The sequence below is a fragment of the Chenopodium quinoa genome, unplaced genomic scaffold (genome assembly GCF_001683475.1).
Source record: "Chenopodium quinoa cultivar QQ74 unplaced genomic scaffold, ASM168347v1, whole genome shotgun sequence".
Lineage (NCBI taxonomy): Eukaryota > Viridiplantae > Streptophyta > Magnoliopsida > Caryophyllales > Amaranthaceae > Chenopodium > Chenopodium quinoa.
This window is the reverse complement of record NW_018742684.1, coordinates 3,298,294-3,317,675: the sequence shown is the minus strand read 5'-3', so window position 1 is coordinate 3,317,675 and position 19,382 is coordinate 3,298,294. Positions and strand designations below refer to the sequence as shown.

The 19,382-nt window shown below is 31.5% G+C and overlaps 2 protein-coding genes across 3 annotated transcripts; one reads left to right on the top strand and one right to left on the bottom strand.

The window, feature by feature from the left end:
* Nucleotides 1–641: 641 nt before the first annotated feature.
* Nucleotides 642–5,113, bottom strand: LOC110722840 (ent-kaurenoic acid oxidase 1-like). 2 transcript variants are annotated; one of them, XM_021902141.1, is made up of 10 exons: nt 4,295–5,113; nt 3,852–4,179; nt 3,594–3,746; nt 2,845–3,003; nt 2,731–2,769; nt 2,266–2,349; nt 2,106–2,184; nt 1,908–2,014; nt 1,046–1,164; nt 642–843 (listed from the first exon to the last, which is right to left on the bottom strand). In XM_021902141.1, exons 1-10 carry the CDS (start codon nt 4,522–4,524, stop codon nt 753–755), a joined length of 1,389 nt encoding a protein of 462 aa, XP_021757833.1. In that variant the 5' UTR covers nt 4,525–5,113; the 3' UTR covers nt 642–752. The 2 variants fall into 2 exon arrangements, with proteins under 2 accessions (XP_021757833.1, XP_021757832.1); XM_021902140.1 differs by having other exon boundaries at nt 2,731–3,003; nt 4,295–5,108.
* Nucleotides 5,114–9,708: 4,595 nt separating this feature from the next.
* LOC110722839 (serine/threonine-protein kinase CST20-like) lies at nt 9,709–12,635 on the top strand. The gene has a single exon (XM_021902139.1). The coding sequence runs from the start codon at nt 10,213–10,215 to the stop codon at nt 12,157–12,159; it is 1,947 nt and encodes a 648-aa protein (XP_021757831.1). The 5' UTR covers nt 9,709–10,212; the 3' UTR covers nt 12,160–12,635.
* Nucleotides 12,636–19,382: the final 6,747 nt, after the last annotated feature.

Sequence of the window (19,382 nt, the reverse complement as noted above, 5' to 3'; positions counted from 1 at the left end):
TTGAATTATTTAATTTTAAAATAAATTAAAAATCTCTTATTTTATTGGTTACAATTAAAATTTATAATCCTACGTGGCGCCTTAAGAAAATTAAATCATATATGGCTCTCTAAAAACCCAGGAAAAAAACTCTCCTTTATATATAAGGTGAAAGGGGTTTTGGATGATAAATTTCACTTTCCTAAATGCCCCTTACATCTTGGTTCTCAAAAAAAAAAAAAAAAAAAAAAAAAAAAAAAAAACCTTCTATCTTTTCTTTTTTAAATTTTATTTTGAGGAAAGTCAACTTTAATTATTTAGCCTAAGGGTTTGTTCACATTTACTGAAATAAGCTGAACTGAACTGAATATTTTATGAGAGAGGGAAATTAAAAGCTGAACTGAAAAAAAAAAAAAAAAAAAAAAAAAAAAACCTTCTATCTTTTCTTTTTTAAATTTTATTTTGAGGAAAGTCAACTTTAATTATTTAGCCTAAGGGTTTGTTCACATTTACTGAAATAAGCTGAATTGAACTGAATTAAATTAAGTAAATGTGAACAGGCCCTAACATGACATCATCAATATAATTTCAAATAACATATATTTATTATTATATTTTATCAATAATTTTTAAATCCACTAATATTACATACCTCTATTTTTTTAAAATTAGAATTAAGGAGATAATATTGTGGAATAAAAACAGAGAATCTAGCTTCATAGATTATTTATATTGCTTATGTCTCTTAACTTGTACATATAATTTGAGTGTATTTAAACTTTATTAATTGAAATTTCGAGGCCATCGCTAGGTAATGGATGTGAAAGATACTTGACCTTCGCACCAGGATTAAGCAATTTCCACCTGCAAAGATTATCAAATTCAAATTATAGGTAAGGTGTATTTCTCATTAATACGAAGTATTATCAATGAGGTATGAGTACAAAATAAATTCCGTTAATTTTTTTGAATTAATTCCTTTAATTATTATGTCCTAATTTGATTTTTGATTTATTTTGATATAATCATATGAAATTAACAATGAGGGTAACTAAAGGCGCCTTACTTGTATCCAATAGACAAATGATGGAGAAATATGGCTAGTGAAACTCGAACAAGCGCACTTCCCGCACAAGATCTCGAACCTCCCCCAAAAGGATGATATGTTCCTTGCTTTGGGCGAGTCTGCAAAACGAAGTTTAATTGACGAAGTATAGTTTAAGAAAAAGCCAAAAATCGACCAACTTTTAAAATTGGAATGTTGTAAAAAAAAAAAAAAAAAAAAAAAAAAAAAAAAAAAAAAACCTTTTTTTGGTGTAAAAAAAGCACCTCAATCTTAGGTTTTTTTTTTTAAATTTTTTTTTTTAAAGACCTCTTAAATCATAATTTTTTTCGAAGGAAACCACATTTTTTTTAATTAAGAATATAATATTAACTAAGCAAATAAATGATCTATACTTAGTATTTAAAAAAGCAAACAAAAAAAGACATATGTCATCATTCTATTACACTTTCCTATTTTCTTCTTCAACTCAATGTACCACATGTCGTTTTACAATTTTTTTTTTAATTATACAGTTTTTTTTCTTAAGTAACTCTTTCATTAGACACTTCATCTTCATCTCCCCTCTTAAATTCAACCTTTTTTATTTTCTCTCTTTGATTTTAGTCCCTCCATCTTCTTTCTATTAAGTCTCATTTCAAATTAAAGTCTCAAAATTTTTACTTCTTTAATTATGGTTTTAGTTACATATTACACTTATAAATATTTATTGGTATTTCCTCGCTCATCTCTCTATGCAATTTTCTATGAACAAACCGTACATTGCACGGGCCAGAAGGCTAGTTTGTTTAATTATTAGTAGCTAGTTCTATTAAGCTAATTAAGTGATTAATAGTGTGATAATAATGCAACAATATATACTTACATCCCATCTATCTGGATTAAAGGACATAGGATCTTCAAAATTTGTTGGATCATTGTGAAGGTTCCTTAGCCATACAAGAACACTCCAACCTTTTGGTATTAAGTAACCTGCAAAATAAGTATTGAAATAACTATTTAATAATTTCTCATAATTAAGAAATAAATGTATAATTAAATTAGGGAATTAATGAATTGTAACCTTCAAATACAATGTCATCGGTGGCTTTCCTGAACACAAAGGCAGAGAGGTTTGCCATTCTTATTGTTTCTTCCGCAACCTGCAACAATAATAAGCTACCCATTTATTTTTATATTTTCCTATTGACAATACATACATTATATTATGAAAGATGACATACCTTCTTTGTGTACTTGAGCTTCAAAATATCTTCATATGTGATGCTCTCATTGTTGTCCTCTTTAAACATAGCCTTGTTCTCCTCCTACATTTATAATTTAATTATTAAGGAATCCAGTGAACAATTCATATATTACTTGGCATTATTAATTTTTATTATCATATTCTACAAAGAAAATTAAAGATCATGATAGATTATGAAACATGATCCTTCAACCATCTGCTTAATTTTCTTTGGTTGGTCCTTTAACAGATCACTTCATTTTTTTAATAACTTTGTTTTATATATATATATATATATATATATATATATATATATATATATATATATATATATATATATATATATATATATATATATATATATATATATATATATATATATATATATATATATTTACCAAGTGTTATGACAGTATGGCTAGATATTTTCCCTAATGGAATTGAGCAAAGAAATTTAAGTTACCCGAAGCTTGAGTAGAACATGAGGATTATTGGCTAAAAACTGCAGAGACCATGTCACAGCATAAGCAATAGAAATGTGACCAACTAGAATAGTGCTCACAACATTATCTAACACCTCTTCGTCGCTTAGATGTCTTTGTTCATTATTCTTCATTTGCATTAAACCATCCATTAGATCGCTTATTATTGCACTTTCTCCCGAAACACTATCTTTATTCTTCTGCTTCCTTTTCTCTAACTCCTCCTTCAGCTTCTTTGTAATCTCCTTTCGACACTAGATTACATGCTTAATTAATTAGTTGATCACAAAAATTACAATAAACCAACTTTACTTACAACTTATCGAGAAAATACAAGTTTATGAATATGATAAACAAAATTTGTTTATCAAATGACAAAATTGTAAATAAATCAACAACTTTTTAATAAATATGGGTCCCACTATTGTTGATATATTTACAAAAATGCCATGATGATTGGGCATTTATGTTGTTTTATTTACCATTTTGTCATTTGATAAACAAATTTGTTTATCAAATTGATTAACTGCGGCTTCCTCTTATCGTATACATATAATTGTTTTTGTACATGTAATTTTGCTTTCAACAATAATTCCATATTTCCATGAAGATAAGGTATATACGTATTGAGATACATTATATACATGCATGTTTGCTATACCTTGTTAATATCTATAAATCTATAATGACTTTATTTCAAAAAGTTCAATTTTTTTTTTTGACACAACAACAAATTATTATGTCATATGTCATGTATGTAATTAATACAGTAATTAGCTTATACAATGAACTATTACAAACTAATTACAAAGTTCACTAAAATATACTCAAAATACGCACGTACCTTGAGGGCATGATGATAAGCTGTGCCGGGAAGGTTCCATGGTTGTGCTCGAAAGCCATAAACTATACCCTGGTATAGCTTCTCAATAGCATCTATTTGAGAGCTACCAATTTCAAGATGAGCGATATATCTCATAGTATAATCAAGCGTTACCTATTTATTAGTCATACAAAGACATGATTAATATTACTTCCAATTAATTATCTATTCACTGTGTTTTGCATACAAATTAGATGCGTAAAATGATACAATTTTTACCTTTTTTACTTGATAAAATGCATTGATTTTAGGCATTTGAGACCATAATTGAAGGGCAGCAACAATGGTAGGCTGAATTTGGAGCACAATCCTTGAAAGATAATCAGGCTGGTTGATGGATTTGACAATAGCACTCTTAATAATACTATGTTGTTGGCCCTCATTAAGCGTGATTACAGAATTAGCTCCTAATACTTGGGTAGTTGGCCATTCTTGTGTAAATTTATCGCTCGAATTGAGTACAAATTTGCACAAAGACGGGGAGCATGCTATGATGCTTGGAGACCCATACAAGTGGCTTCTATATATTCCCTCCTTATATCCATACCTTCAATTAAATTTGCGAAAAAAATAATAATTTAGATAAATCGATTATCTTTCTTTAGAGCAGTCGATGCTCGTGTATAGGATAAAAAGACATAATACTTGTACACATTACTTACTTGTGTTTTTTAAAGGTGATAAAATCGTCAGGACGACTAACAATATTAAAGAGCCATAGAAAGGAGAGGGTCTCCCCCAACAAAGGGAAACCCAAATGACCGAGAGGTATTTTGACATTGGATGCAGAGCACCTTGCCTTGAGTGGTCTAACATACCATATCTCATTCCACCACCATGATAACCACCCTATCATTGATAATAATAACACTACACTTACAATACATATCATGCTATTTATATTTGTTGATTTTCTTATTCCTTCAATTATAGACGAACAGAAAAGAAAGATGGTCTAGTTTTTTTTTTTTTTTTTTTTTTATGCATGCATGTTATGATAACACTTTACATTGACAATCCATGTATATATATTTAATGCCACAAATGTTGTACCTACGCTATAGAAGATAATAAATTGACCACAAAATATAAATGCTTTAGTTTTTGCACCATGCTAAATATCTTACATGATTTAATTTAATTTAATTTTTTTTTTTTTTTTTTTTTTTTTTGCAAGTAGCTAGGTGATGATAAAGTAGAGAATATCTCCAACAAAAACAATTAAATAAAAATAAAAATAGAGAATTTTTATAGAATTCATATATGACATTTTTATATATCTTGTAGCTCATCTCTCAATGAAACCCTATAAATATTGATTAATGGAAATCACTTTAATAATGTTTGAGTTTTATATTATCTGACATGATATCAGAGCCATTCTACAATACAAGATCGAAACCTCTCACAAGCTAACCCTGCCGAGTTTGTGGGCTAGATACTTTGAAAATAAAGGGAAGAATGAAAAAAATTTATATACGTCATAATACCTTTAATGGATATTAAACCCTCAACGTCAAGATTGAAAGATTTAATCCTTACTTCTAGGTCAAACTTTGTTTAATAATATCTTCGGAATTATAGGTACTCATAAACTTATAATACAAGTTTGTACAGAGGGATGATTATATATCGTGGGATTAGCATTATTATTTACTACCTCCGTTACAGGTTATGTCAATGATTTGACATAAAGCAGAGAGGGAAAATGTCTAATCGTTGCACATAATCTGTAATGGAGGTAATATTAATAAGTGGCGAATAATTGAGACACGTTTTGGTATGTATAGATGTATTATTTGATCCTATACCTTAAGATAAGAACATAAGGCATTGCTTCTATTGGTTGGTTTAATTGGTTTCGCAAGTCACAACAAATTTAAATAGTGATGAATGATGGTGGGGTCCTTACTGCTTACAAAGTTGCAAGGATTTGTTCACATGTCATATCTCATATGTCAGGCTTAAAATGAGAGTTGTTGGTAAAACAATTGTATGTTGTCTATACATATAACACTATTAGAAATTTGACACATCAACAGAAAATAGGAGAAAATTTGGAGTCAAATATAAATTGAATTTAATGGAACTTGTGCGTATTATTTTAACCAATAGAAACATGCCAAATTAGAGTTATATGTAGGGATCACATACAACAATTATATGTATAACTTTTTTATTTTTTGAAACCTTGTATGTATAAGCTTTACCCCCTTAAAACAGGTTTTCTTGTGCGTGGATGTTATCGTGATGGTGATACTAATAATTACGAAGTATACAATAATTATCGTGATGGTTTTCTTGTGCGTGATGGTGCCTGGGCCCTTGAGCACTAGGAAGAGAATTCAAAATGAAAAAAAGATAGAAAAAAAAACACAACACCATTTTTCTAAGTTGATATTAGAGTCTATTGATTTATTTTAATTATACAATATCTTACTAATTGAGGGGTTTCAACATACATAATCATCAACTTAATTTCTAAGCCAAGTCTTTAACATGATATTATAACTTAGTCCTTTGATATATTCTGGTGGCATAGTCGATACTGGATAGGAAATTTTGTCAACAACTACCAATTATAGCTTCTGTTTTGAAAACAACTACCTTTTAAATTATTTTTTTAAAAAACAACTACCACAAAAATTTTAAAAGTTAGAGTAGCACTACCACATTACTATTTCCGGCTAGAATCTCTGGTGATAGGGGCCCACTTTTCACCTATATAAACTAGGGGTGAGCATGGGACAGGTACCCATACCATTAGTACTAATGGTTCGGGTACCCGATAACCAATATCACTAAAAGTGATATCCATAACCCGAACCGATAAGTTCGGGTACCCGAATTTTCGGAACAGTTATCGGGTACCCTATAAAGTATCTAATAGTGATAATTAAACTTAAAAAATTAGTTATTATGATATTTTTTAACACTAATTAACAACAATACCACATGATCTTGAACAAATTATTAATAACATTACTAATTATTGATATTTATAGTGATTATGAAGTAATGTAAGAGTTTAAATATTGAAAAAATAGATTTAAGTAGGAAAAAAAAAAACAAAATAAATGCTTATCGGAACGGAACAGGTACCCGTTAATTTTAAAATGATACCCAAAAACCATACCCGATAACAAATTATCGGAACGGGTACCCGAATCGTTATGGTTATCGGATCGGGTACCCTAATTTTTGGAACGGTAACGGAACGGGTTTTCGGTTTTTCGGGTAGTTTTGCTCAGCCCTAATATAAACAGTGATATAGAGAGGAGAGAGAAACTCATATTGGAGGGAAAGGTGAAAAGTGGGCCCCTATCACCGGAGATTCTAGCCGAAAATAGTAATGTGGTAGTGCTACTCTAACTTTTAAAATTTTTGTGGTAGTTGTTTTAAAAAAAAAATAAAAAGATAGTTGTTTTCAAAACAGAGGCTATAATTGGTAGTTGTTGACAAAATTTCCTACTGGATATGGGTCCTGCTATGTACCACTGTCATTGTCAATGCTTTAAAAGTTTTGTATGCATTAACAATTATTATCTAATTCATTGCCTGTCTTCTAGATATTATTCCCACGGGTCCTTTTTATTTTTCCTATTAAGGATCTTTACATTTTTTTTTTAAATATAAAATGGTCTTGACATTGTTCGTATGTTAAGGTAATATTCTAAATAACTCTCGATATATAAAATATAACGTATAGACCATTTTGGGTCTTATTAATTTATCTCATTGGGTAGTTTATTACTATATATTTAATTGTTGCAGTATAAATTTTAATTACTTCGTAATATAAAATAAATATTTATGTTTAAAGTAATCCGGTGACATGCGCACAGATAAAGGGAAAGAACATTTGGGACATGATGGAGTAATATTATTATCCTTCTCTCTTTGTTAACATCCATATTAAAGACACTCATTTGTAGGATCGTTCTAGTTCTATATCCTAAAGAAAAAATAAAGAAATAATTTTTGTGGTTAGTGTAGTGATGATGAGTATTTTTGACCGGTAGCATATGCTACATAGCATTGCAATTAACTCAATCATTTTTATTTTATTTTTTTTAAAACCAAACCAATCTTAATTAATTAGCTCGTATACATGAGTAACATGACAAAAGCTCAGTACATCCTGATCAAACTCAATCTCAAAGGCATGTAAAGGTATTAAGCTAAACGAAAATTGTACTCATAGTAAACAATGGGAAATTGTTATTTTAAATGTTGCAAAAATTTTTTGGCTGCTGAAAGAGTATAAAACTATTTTCGGGCCTCAACCATCACCTTAATCTTAGGGGTTTTTATTCGTGCTAGGGCAGGGAAACTTCTCGTTGTTGCTGTGAGGAAGGTTGATGTGTTGTGGGAGGCCAATATAGCCGAGGCAGTGGCTGCTAGATACGGGCTTCAGCTCGCCCTTCGTCTTGGATTTTGCAACGTGTGGCTGGAGGAGTGGAGGGAGATGCTATAAATGTGCAGAAGGCAATCAACAATGCAGAAATTGGTCGAGCACCGATTTTCCTATTGTATGATGATATTAAGAGGTTATCTAGTTTGTTTGATTTTTTTTTCGTTAATTCTCATAGTGGCTGATTTAATTGCTAGATGGGACACGAGAGGTAATGATAAGCTAGTTTGTATGGGCTAGTTTGGTTTGTTTCCCCAAAGTATTGGTTGGGTTGAAAATCTTTGCGAGGAAAATAGTTTTCCATACTTTACATTGTTTGGTTTGGGCCAAGTATGAAAAGAAAATTTTGGACTGAAAACTATTTTCCTTTATACAAGAAATTGTTTTCCCCCAAATTAGAAAGGAAGTCGTATTTTCCTCTCCCCTTCTATCTTTCCCCTTCTTCAGTTCTCCTTAAGCTGCAAAATCAAGTAGATCTCCTCACTTGATCTCTTGTTGCAAATTGGTAATATTCTCTCTCTTCTTGACTTGATTATTAATCTAGAGTTTAATTGGGTTTAAAATCTTATTACATTAGGTTTTTTTTTGCCCATATTTTGATAATTTTAGGGTATTTTTGCACAAAAATTGTTAATTCATCGATTTGAAATTATTTTTCTGAAGTGATTAAGTTTTCTAAAAATGATTATAAATTGGGAATTTGTTATAAGATGCAATCTACTTGCTGCAAATTTTATTTTCATTCATATATTTACATGTTTTTATCATGCCCACGAGTGTTTGCAATTGTATCACCTAATATTATTTTTATTTCGTTTAAATTGGAAAATTGTTTTACATATAACCAAACAAGGGAAAATGTGTAGGAAAGTACATGGAAAAAGTTTTTCATGGAAAATAATTTTCAATTGAAAACATTTTACACCCAATCAAACAGGGCCTTTACCTTTGGTGGAACTTGATTTGCAATAATAATTCCCATCTTCTTCTTTTCAAAAAAAAAAAAGTTTCTAATTTCTAAATTAGCTACCTAGCATTGCTAGCCCAACTAGATGGCCTGGATCCACAAGACCACAATTAGTTTGTCACTTTGCTGTGAATCCTGTGATCTTTATACATGTAAACATCAAATATTATTCCATTATAAAGTTTATTACTCATACTGTCATACTGCTTTAGACCTTTAGTACTCAATTTGTTAAGGTTTACCACAAGTCCTTAGCTAGCTAATTTCTCGGGACTGCTACCAATATTTTCTAAATTCCTTTTCCATATTCAATACTTTAAATGAAGTATTTCCCACATAATAACGTTAGTACAAATTAAACGATATAGTAATTTGGGAATTAGAAAATTGCAAGTTTGGTAAATTAGTGATTTCATTCAATTTAAGAAAGGCGAATATAACATGATTGTTTGAGTGTTTTTCACACAATTACGGTGAAAAGATAGGACTTATAAAGTTATAGGTGACATTCATTTTATTTGATTTTCCAAATTTTGAACTTACATAACTAGAATGAAGAACTTTAGTGACTCATTCAAATCTATACTTATATTAAGCAGTCTAGTAGTTCCTTGAACTTGAGCACGTAAAACATACACGTATAAGATTCAATATAGTCGCTCTATGCTTTTACATGATCCAATATAACACTATATACTTCTACAGAGCCGCATGACTGATTGACTAAGTTCACTAAGTTACATGCGTTCTCAATTCCTATACTAGATGCCTCTAAAAACTTCGTCTACATTGTTGATGAGCAAAGGCAATAACATGATAACATTCCATAACAGAGAAAATAAGAAGAGTAGCAAAGAATTGGAATTTAGTTTTGTTATAACAAGTAGAACAATTTTATTGAAAAAGAAAAGAATAGAAAAAACACAGCACAAAATTCCCATGGCATCAATACCCACTAAGCAAACGACTATTACAAACCATAAACAAAGAAAAAAAGCACAAAGCAAACATCTTAAAAACCAATCACACGTCTTCCCAATTAACTTTATACCCTCCAATTCACCATTTTCCTCTTTCTCTCTCTTCTATTTTGCTTAATTCTCAAGGCTTCTCTTCTTCATCATCTTCTTCTTTCTGCAACTTTTTCAATCAAATACGAACCCCCTGTTTCTGGGTTTGTGTTTGTTTTGTGTTCATCAATGGCGGACGGAGGGTTATACACGAAACCCAAAAGGGTACCAACAACCCAAACACAAAACAAAAAGAAACCAAGTAAGTTTTACTCTAATTTCTTATTCAAAGCCACAATTATCTCAATTTTCTTAGTTACAATCACCCTTTTTCCTTCAGAAGCTCCTGAAATTGTTAGCCCATCATTTTTTTCACGATGGTGGGAGCTTCTTCATTTGATTTTTGTGGGAATTGCTGTTTCTTATGGTTTATTTAGCCGTAAAAAGGTTGATGATGATTCAGAGGGTGATATTGATACTGCTCAGTCTTATGTTTCTAAATTGCTTCAAGTTCCTTCTGTTTTTGATGATGATGCTGATTCCCCAACTGGGTCTCCTGATAATCATATTCATAATCATAGTTTAAATAATAATAGTAAAGTTCAAACATGGAGTTCTCAGTATTATAGAAATGAACCTAAGCTTGTTGTTGCTAACAATAGTGCTATTGTGGATGATAATAAATCTGGGTTTGGTGAAAAACCATTGTTATTGCCTGTTAGGAGTTTGAAATCAATGGTTTCTGATGGTAATGATGTTGATTCTGGGGTTTCTAGGGTTTATGCTAGATCAAATTCTAAGGAATCATCAAATGATTCGAGAAGAATTAGTAGAAATGATGTTAAATTGGTTAGTGAGGAGGATTCTGGGGTTTCTAGAGGTTATGCTAGATCAAATTCTGGTGTAAGTGCAAAGAGTGGGAATGATTCTAGGAGAATGAGCAGGAATGATAGTGTGAAATCTCGAGGCTCGGTTCATAGTGAATTTGGGTCTGTTAATGGGGATGGTGAGGTTTCTAGATCATTGAGTAGGACTAATTCGAATTCGAGTTCGAGTTCAAGGGGTTTTTCAAGGATTTCAAGGAAACCCTCAGGTGGGGATTATGGGGGATTGGATGATGAAGTTGTTGAGGAGCGTAAGGAGAAGGTTGAAGAGAGTGTTGTGCTTCCATCTCCAATTCCGTGGAGATCGAGATCAGGGAGGTTGGAAGTTAATAAAGAATCCATTGATTCTTCCTTGCATTCACTCCCTGCATCACTTGAGGAGAGTGGGGCTGCTCAACTCTTGAGATCAGAGTCTTCTCTGTCATCTCGATCTAGCTCATCGTCTTCTTCACCTAAGAAGCTCTCTCCATCCCCTACACTGTCCTCACCAAAGAAGCTGTCTCCTGCACCATCCTTATCATCAGAGTCTCTAGCTAAAAGTGTTGAGGATTATGGGAGAAAGAAGCCTGTTTATAGTTCCCATCTCCCACCACCTCCGCCTCCTCCACCACCTCCACCTAGTCATAAATCACAATTTGTGAAGGTGAATTCCAGTGAGCTCAATGATGAAAAGTCCAGTCGTCGCAAGGAGTTTAAACGAATATGGAGTGAACCAAAGGACATAGGCGGGGCAAATAGGGAGGAACCATTGAACAGAAGTTATACTGGTTTTGAAACAAAACCTAGAAGTGGCAGTGATAGTTCATCTGTGGGGAAGTCTGTTAGAACTGTTAGAGCTGGTGATATGATATCTGCAAGGAAATCCCGAGATGTTGATGAAGAAAACAGAAGATCAGTGGAAAATGATTCAGAGTCATCAGACATGTCTGAAAAGTCAGAGAGAAAAACTACAGGTTACAATCCAATTTCAAGGGGATCTTTCACAGAATACCCAAAGGAAACTAGGGATTTTCTTGAACAAGTTCTGGTGAGAAGTGATGATGATTCTGAAAGCGAGGATGATAACTATGTTGAAGAACGAGTGGAAACAGCAAAGGTTGAGGAACCGCCTTCTGATAATGTTGATGAGGGGCCTGATGTTGATAAGAAAGCTGATGAGTTCATTGCCAAATTCAGGGAGCAGATCAGACTTCAACGAATTGAATCCATTAAGAGAACAGCTGGGCAACTTAAAAGAAGCTCTGTGAGGTAATGAAGGTTATTTTAGCTGTCTTATTCGCATCACTTGTCTTCCTTAGGGCTTAGGGGCCATATCTTTGTAATTTTAGTTATCATCGGAATTTTACTTGGATACACAATGTATAGAAATTTGCAAAGATTACTCTGTAATCAGCTATGACATACAAATAGTATCTGCTCAATGCTACCATATTGTAGCTTATGACTATGAACCTTATATTGTGCTGAAGATGTCCATTTGTCATTAGAGATTTGAGTTGTAAGTTGTAACTCCTGTAAATTGGCAGTGAAGCTCAGCCAACTAGTAAAATTTCATAGGTAAAATACTTTGAAATCAATTATGAAGCCTTTTTCCTGATAGAATTTTGGGTTGCTGAGCTTTGGTAGTGTAACACATAGCCAATGAAAATTAATCTACAGAGTTTCTAGTGTCGAATATTAAAATGTAATGCACTCGAAAGGGAATTCTGAATGTTAGTCTTGGATTGATCTTGTCAGCTCAGAAGCTGCTACTTTAATTGAAACTTGAATCAATATACCCTACATTCAAATATTTTTCGAACTTGCTGAAAATTTTTTGAGTAGCAATTTGGTGAACTTCAAGTCATTTTGCAATTTTGCTGCTCTGTTGATCAAGAGAGTGCTTCAATGCACTAGCTGTATTTTTACTTATGTAGGATTTCCTCCTCTAGAGTTTTTACACTAAAAATTGTCCTAAGTTACATTCTTCTTGGAGATTGTCCGTTAGCTTTGTCTGCTTGTCATGCAGATAATTTGATGGTAAGTCATACAAATTAAACATATTTCTTGTAAAGGTGCTTATGATCTGGATTTAGTGGTCACATTACTGATTTAAATTACACCATTATCGTGACAATTAATTTTAGACAGTATATTTGGTACTATTAAATGAATCGAGATAAACTTGAAACATTATCCTGTTTCCGTATCGGTTAGGTTAGAGAAAAGTAGAACTTTCTACATTAGAAAGTGTGGGATAGATACCTTATTTGAATAACAGGTAAGGCAATTGACTATCCATTCAATTAAAGCATTATAAGCCAAATAATAAAATTTAAAAGGGGAGACATCAAAACCTAACAAAGTGAAAGGAATTTGGGTTAGGGCGGAAAGAAAATAGCAATAGCATATTCTTTGCCGAGTGAAAAAGAATAAGCTTTTTTGTTATTCTTTGCTTAAGGTAAAAGCCTGTCAATATGAGTCACTACCTCATTGAAAGAGTCTCAAATGGATCTGGTATCATGGAATAAAGTTTAAAGCTAGGATTTTGTTGGACTCGTGGTGTGTAACTTGTACGATGTAACCAAATTGGCTATTAAATTTATTCAAATCATGTTCGGTGTTCTAATTCCTATTAGTAATATGGATTATGATTTTGTTACACCCCCACCCTAGAAAGGATGATGGTGTACTATGTTTACTAACATGAATACGATTTGCATGTGTGCGAAGTTGACTCATTCGAACCAACCTGACTATGAAACTTCAAAAAGGTTGAAAATCAATCTTAATCCTAGTAATATTGATTTTATTGGGAAGATTAAGTACTATCTAAACAAAGTAACTTGTTTATAGACGTGTTATGGGTAAAAATCTACAAGTCTAAGTCAACGGCAGTCAAGCATAGTCAGTGACGAAGACCTGTCTTGACGAAGACGGAATGTGACGACGAGCCCTAAGCATTGGCGGAAGACGAAGTCAAGAAACAACTCCCTAATTTTTAGGAAGAGATAAGTAAAGAAGACTTAGTCCAAGCTCAGCTGATTCAATTCGTTAGATATCAAAACAGAAAAAAAACGTTTCAAGCAACCATAGTCCGAGAATCATGGGAGCAACTTTATCTCCTTGCAACAGCTAGAATTTAACCTAGCAATCATCTATATAAAAGGCAAAGCAACGGTGAAGGAGGGGCAGTTCCATCTAGCAATATTCACACTACATCCCATATTGTAAACTCTGAAAGTAATCTCTCACAATCCCTACAATGTTCTACCAATATACTTCGTATGCAAAATATATACGAAGTATAACGCTCGGTCATTTATTGGGCTAAACCACAATTAATAAATGGGCTAATTTCTGATAAAAGGCCCAAACTCTTCTCCACAAGTCCAAACCATTCAGGCTTATATTAGAGGTCTACCCATATAATTGTCATGGTACCTCCAATCTTTCATGTGGGCCATATAGATATAAAAACTTTTTCATACTATGTAACAGTACAAATTCTTACATAGACCCTGGTCCATCTATCCTATGTGGACCAGGCATTAAACACACTCTTCTCTTAATTAAACACAACTTCACCTTATTCTTTAAATCCCGCCATCTTAACTTTTTTTTTCCTTCTTTATAAGATCACTCTTCCCTATTTAATCTGATTTTTTTACTTCTTTTTCGATCATAATTTAGATCCACAACATTGTCTAGATCAAAGAAATCATCAACATTATCTCTTCTTTTTCTTTTTTTTCTCCTTAATTTCACTCTTCTAAACTTCCTCTCTCTTCTTCTTAACATTTTCTTGCTTCTTCTGAACATTCTTCTTTTGAGACTCTTTCTTAGCCTTCTTTTGAGCTTCCTTTTTAGCTTGATTTTCAGTCTCCTTTTGACTTTTCTTTTTAGCTTGATTCTCAGCTTCTTGATTGGTGTTGGGTGGTGGATTTGGGTTGAAGTTCAGATTGGTTGCTGTAATAAAACAAATGCTTCTTGGATTAAAAAATAACAATATCAAAATTTGAACAGGAATCACAAATTATATGAAATAAAACCATAAAACATTTAAACAGTAATAACAAATTATATGAACTAAAACCACAAAATATTTGAACATTGATCACAAATTATATGAACTAGAACCACAATATATTTGAACAGTAATCACGAATTATATGAACTAAAAACGCAAAACATTTGAACTTATAAAATAAATGCTTCTTAGTTTAAAAAATAACGATATCAATTTTTGAACAGTAATCACGAAATATATGAACTAAAATCACAAAATATTTGAACGATAATCACATATTATATGTACTAAAACCACAAATCATTTGAACAGTAGTTACGATTTATATGAACTTTGAGCCTATGATTTACCCGGTTTCTCCATTTTCTGAATGTTGCTTGTCTATCTCTTTTAAAATATTTGGATCAACAATTGGACTTGTTATATCCAATTTCTTCTTCCTTTTGCTTCGGATTTGAGAAATTGTCCTGTTCAAATAACTCAGGGTTTCAATTCATCATTTAATTTCAAAATTCAACAATTATATAGGGTTTTAATTTACTTACAATTGATCTTCATCACTATCAGAAGAATTTGGGTCCCTAAAAAATGTGAAAAATGTTCAAAAATTATACCCAATTTACAAAAACTACGAATGAAATTTTAACAAATTATAACAACTACGAACGAGTAATTGCAAATTCAAAGAAATTTAAAGAATGTATAAGTTCAGAAATTTTATTTAGCTTTCTGCATTGTTTTCTTGCTTTTCATCCATGGCTATGCTTGAATTTTCAGATGAGAGAGAAACGAGAATTTTTCGTAGTGTTTGTGTTGATGGCTATAAGTTCATAATTCATTATGTCAGAATGTTGTTGGAGTGGAAAGAAAGAAAGGAGAGGTTGGGCCGCTTTATTTGTAATGTGTTTGTGATGATGGATTGTGGTATTTGGGCTAGTGGTCCACCTATTTTAGATGGACCAGGTTCTACCATAGACCTATTGGTATAACAGTCCATATTTTTACTGTCCACTTTCAGCCCAATAGCATGGCCCATGTTATTGCGAGGGTTAAAAAGTCCAAACAGTTTGTATTGTGTTTTTTATTAGCAATGCTAGCATCTCAAATTCTCAATCCTCAACCATGCCTATCATTCAAATCTTTCAACTTTTATTGAAAAAAATATACTACCTTCGATTTTTATTAGTTACAAATTTAATATATTTTATACCCTGTATCTCACAAATGATACCCCAAAATTGCAACTACGAAGTAGTAAAAATTGGAGGTAGTATATATATCCTACATGAACCAATGGTGATAAAGTTTAACTTTTTACATCTGAATAAAGTGACCAAGGTTGGTTGGCGGGGAAAAAATGACAAATTTTGTTAATATTAAGTATTGAATCAATGTTCATGAATGAAATTATAGTAAACCAACATTATAGATATAGTTTTTAAGACGGTACTACAACTTAATTGCTACCTACTTCAATTTATACTTCATGTTTTTGTAGTATGGCTCTTGGGTAGGGAATCTAGCTTGGTATATTATTAATTACTCCATTCATCCCATTTTAATTGTCATGAAAAATACGAAGTATAATACAGATTAAGAGAACATAGTTTATTATGATGTATCGTTTAGATGTTTTACCAATAAAAATTACGAGTAGCGCAATACTTTTATTGTTTATTATTGGAAACTTGATACCTATTTTTGGTCATATTAAATCAAAAAATTTAACTAAAACATACTTCATGGAGTTTGGTGAAGTTATTAATTTTAATATATGAGGTGTTAGGTGGAGATAGGTGAAGTAATTAACCATTTAGCTACTCTCCTTTTTTTTTTTTCTAAGAAGAAGAAGAAAAAATTTAGCTACTCATTTAATATTGCTATATTTGTATATTGATTTATCGCATAATAACTTGTAAATATGTGCATTATTTTAAGTTTTTTTGTTAAAAAATTAGGATAAAAGTGAGATGATATCAAGTTAAAGCTTACCACTTAAACAACAGAATCCTAATTAACAATTTTGTGAAATATTAACTAATCTCTAAAATAATAAGGGTGCCAAAACCTATCATCTAACCGAAAAATGTATCAAATAACATGCCAAAAGCTCAAAAACAAGAGTCAAATTGAACTGGTCCTAGATTCACTATGGTCCAAGTCGCAAATATTCTTTAACATGGCTTATTAATATTTAATTTTATACTAATTAATAATCTTAACCACATGATCAAACTTAAATAATATGAGTATATATGATTGGGAATAGATTATAGAACGATGATTAGTGTGGGTCCTCCATGCCTCGCAACTATGACAAATCCCATCATGATCAACTGCTTTGAGTCTATTAACTGAATATAAAATTATTGTACTATACTATAGTTATTAATAATAATGTTAATAATAAATTAATTATAATAGGGGATCCAAAATTTTGATTGTTAAATCCAAAATCATGATTAGGCTAACATCAATCTCAGAATTGTGATTAAACTTATTGTAATGATTACACATATCATGTGCAATTCTATATTCTGTCATTCCCAATTATGGGAAATCCCACCAACCAAACATGCTTCCCTATCACTTGTGTCTTTCTATAATTATTATATTTCACTCTTTTTTACCAAATTACCCTTCCTATAATACCCCTCTTTCAGTAAATCCTAAGGGTATTATTGACTAATCCCATTAATTTATCATCTTTTAAAATAGGTTAACTTCTATCATCCGTACCATTACACGTGCAAACCCTATGTCCACTTGCCATGAGAAATGAAGACAATTTGTTGTCTTAAATGTTTTGTTTAAGGTTTTGATGAATGTGTTAATACTTCATTTATGGTTTGTGTTTGGCACCTTGTTTAACTAGAACGGATTTTAAAAGGTTGTAAACTTATTTATCGCTTTATTTGTTTAGAGTTTTGGAGAGCAGTAGTACAACACAGTATTAAAATTAATCTCGACTACATCATTGATCAACTGAAATGTAATCTAAATATGAACAGAATAAAAGTAAATCAAATGCCTTAGTAACATACCTTTTATAGTTTTATTGTTATTATATATATCATGTGAGCTACTAATCAAGTTGATCAGTCCATTATTATCTAAAGTGTAGAAGATTGGATCAAGATGATGTGTTTAAATATGTATATATGTAGTATATATTTTGATGTTTTGTGGAATTGTCGTCTTATTATATATTCATAATCAGTTGAACCAAATGAGATATTAGTCGGCATCCCTAAACACATCGTTATAATTCTATTTTGTTTAACAATCAACTGGACATCTCCTTATTAGCCTCTTAATTAAGTGCCAATCTTAAGAAAAATTAAAATTTTAATACATTAAATATTACCAGAATGATTGAGCAAAATCCTAACGTAACATCTTATAATATGTGATATGTCATGGATCATATAATATCGATCAACTCGATCAAATAAAACAAATTTTCAATTGACAATTGTCTGATTATGTATTACAATTACGAAATGTGATCTAGATGCTTCAAATGTCAATTTCTAATGGTTGTGAATTGGCATCTATTCACTATGTTACTACAATTTGCAAGAGATTTACCACCCATGCTTAATGATCTTCATGTATTTGTTGAATTAAAAGTTTGAAAAAAAAATATTTATTTATAATACATATACTATTGTAGTATTTATACATTTAATTTAACACAAGCTCATACCTAACTTAGATGAGTTATCTGTCTAACTAGTAACTACTATATACGAATTATTATTTTATGAATATATACAATATACATACACACATACACTAAACGTAGTTATGTATAGAACTTTTTATATTCTTACTCTGTATAAAGTTGTATACGTTAGTGCATACACCTGAGTATCCGACCATATCTGAAAGTAAAATTACTGACAACACGTATATTATTAAATGGCATAGTCATTTTTACACTCTTTTAGCTGCGTACTTACAACTGGGAGTATAACCAATAATTAACGATAATTATGGTTTATGCTATGATTAGTTAAATGATAGTTGTACACCAAGTAATAATCTCCAATAATTCATAATTCCAACAAGATCTATTGATTAACGATCATCTTAACCGTTTCCTGGAAATCACATGGTGACCAACTAAGCCGGTCACATCGGGGGTCCAGATATGTTCGCACCCACTTCTAATTTTATCTCACCTACATTGCACGTGTGGGTTCATCTTGGGATCAACGGCTTCGATTAAAATAATAACAATCCAACGGCCAAGATGAATCCGTACGTGCTTCCACGTAACCGGTGTTTCCCGGGATTCTACTAAGTAAAAATAATTATGGGACTAATAATTGGGTTAATTATTCTTGGAAGCCCATAAAAAGAGCGTTGACCAGATCTCAAAACATTGACTGGAGTTGCACGTGCGGGGGAGCTGGGAATACACGTGTGCTTTGCTGGGTGTGTGCTGGAAAATGGAGAAG

Coding starts and splice junctions, on each gene's coding strand:
- LOC110722840 (XM_021902140.1), bottom strand. CDS start 4,524: ATGATATGTATTGTAAGTGTAGTGTTATTATTATCAATGATAGGGTGG. Junction 4,180..4,294: donor ATCACCTTTAAAAAACACAA/GTAAGTAATGTG, acceptor ATTTAATTGAAG/GTATGGATATAAGGAGGGAA. Junction 1,165..1,907: donor TTAATCCAGATAGATGGGAT/GTAAGTATATAT, acceptor TTCGTTTTGCAG/ACTCGCCCAAAGCAAGGAAC.
- LOC110722839 (XM_021902139.1), top strand. CDS start 10,213: ATGGCGGACGGAGGGTTATACACGAAACCCAAAAGGGTACCAACAACC.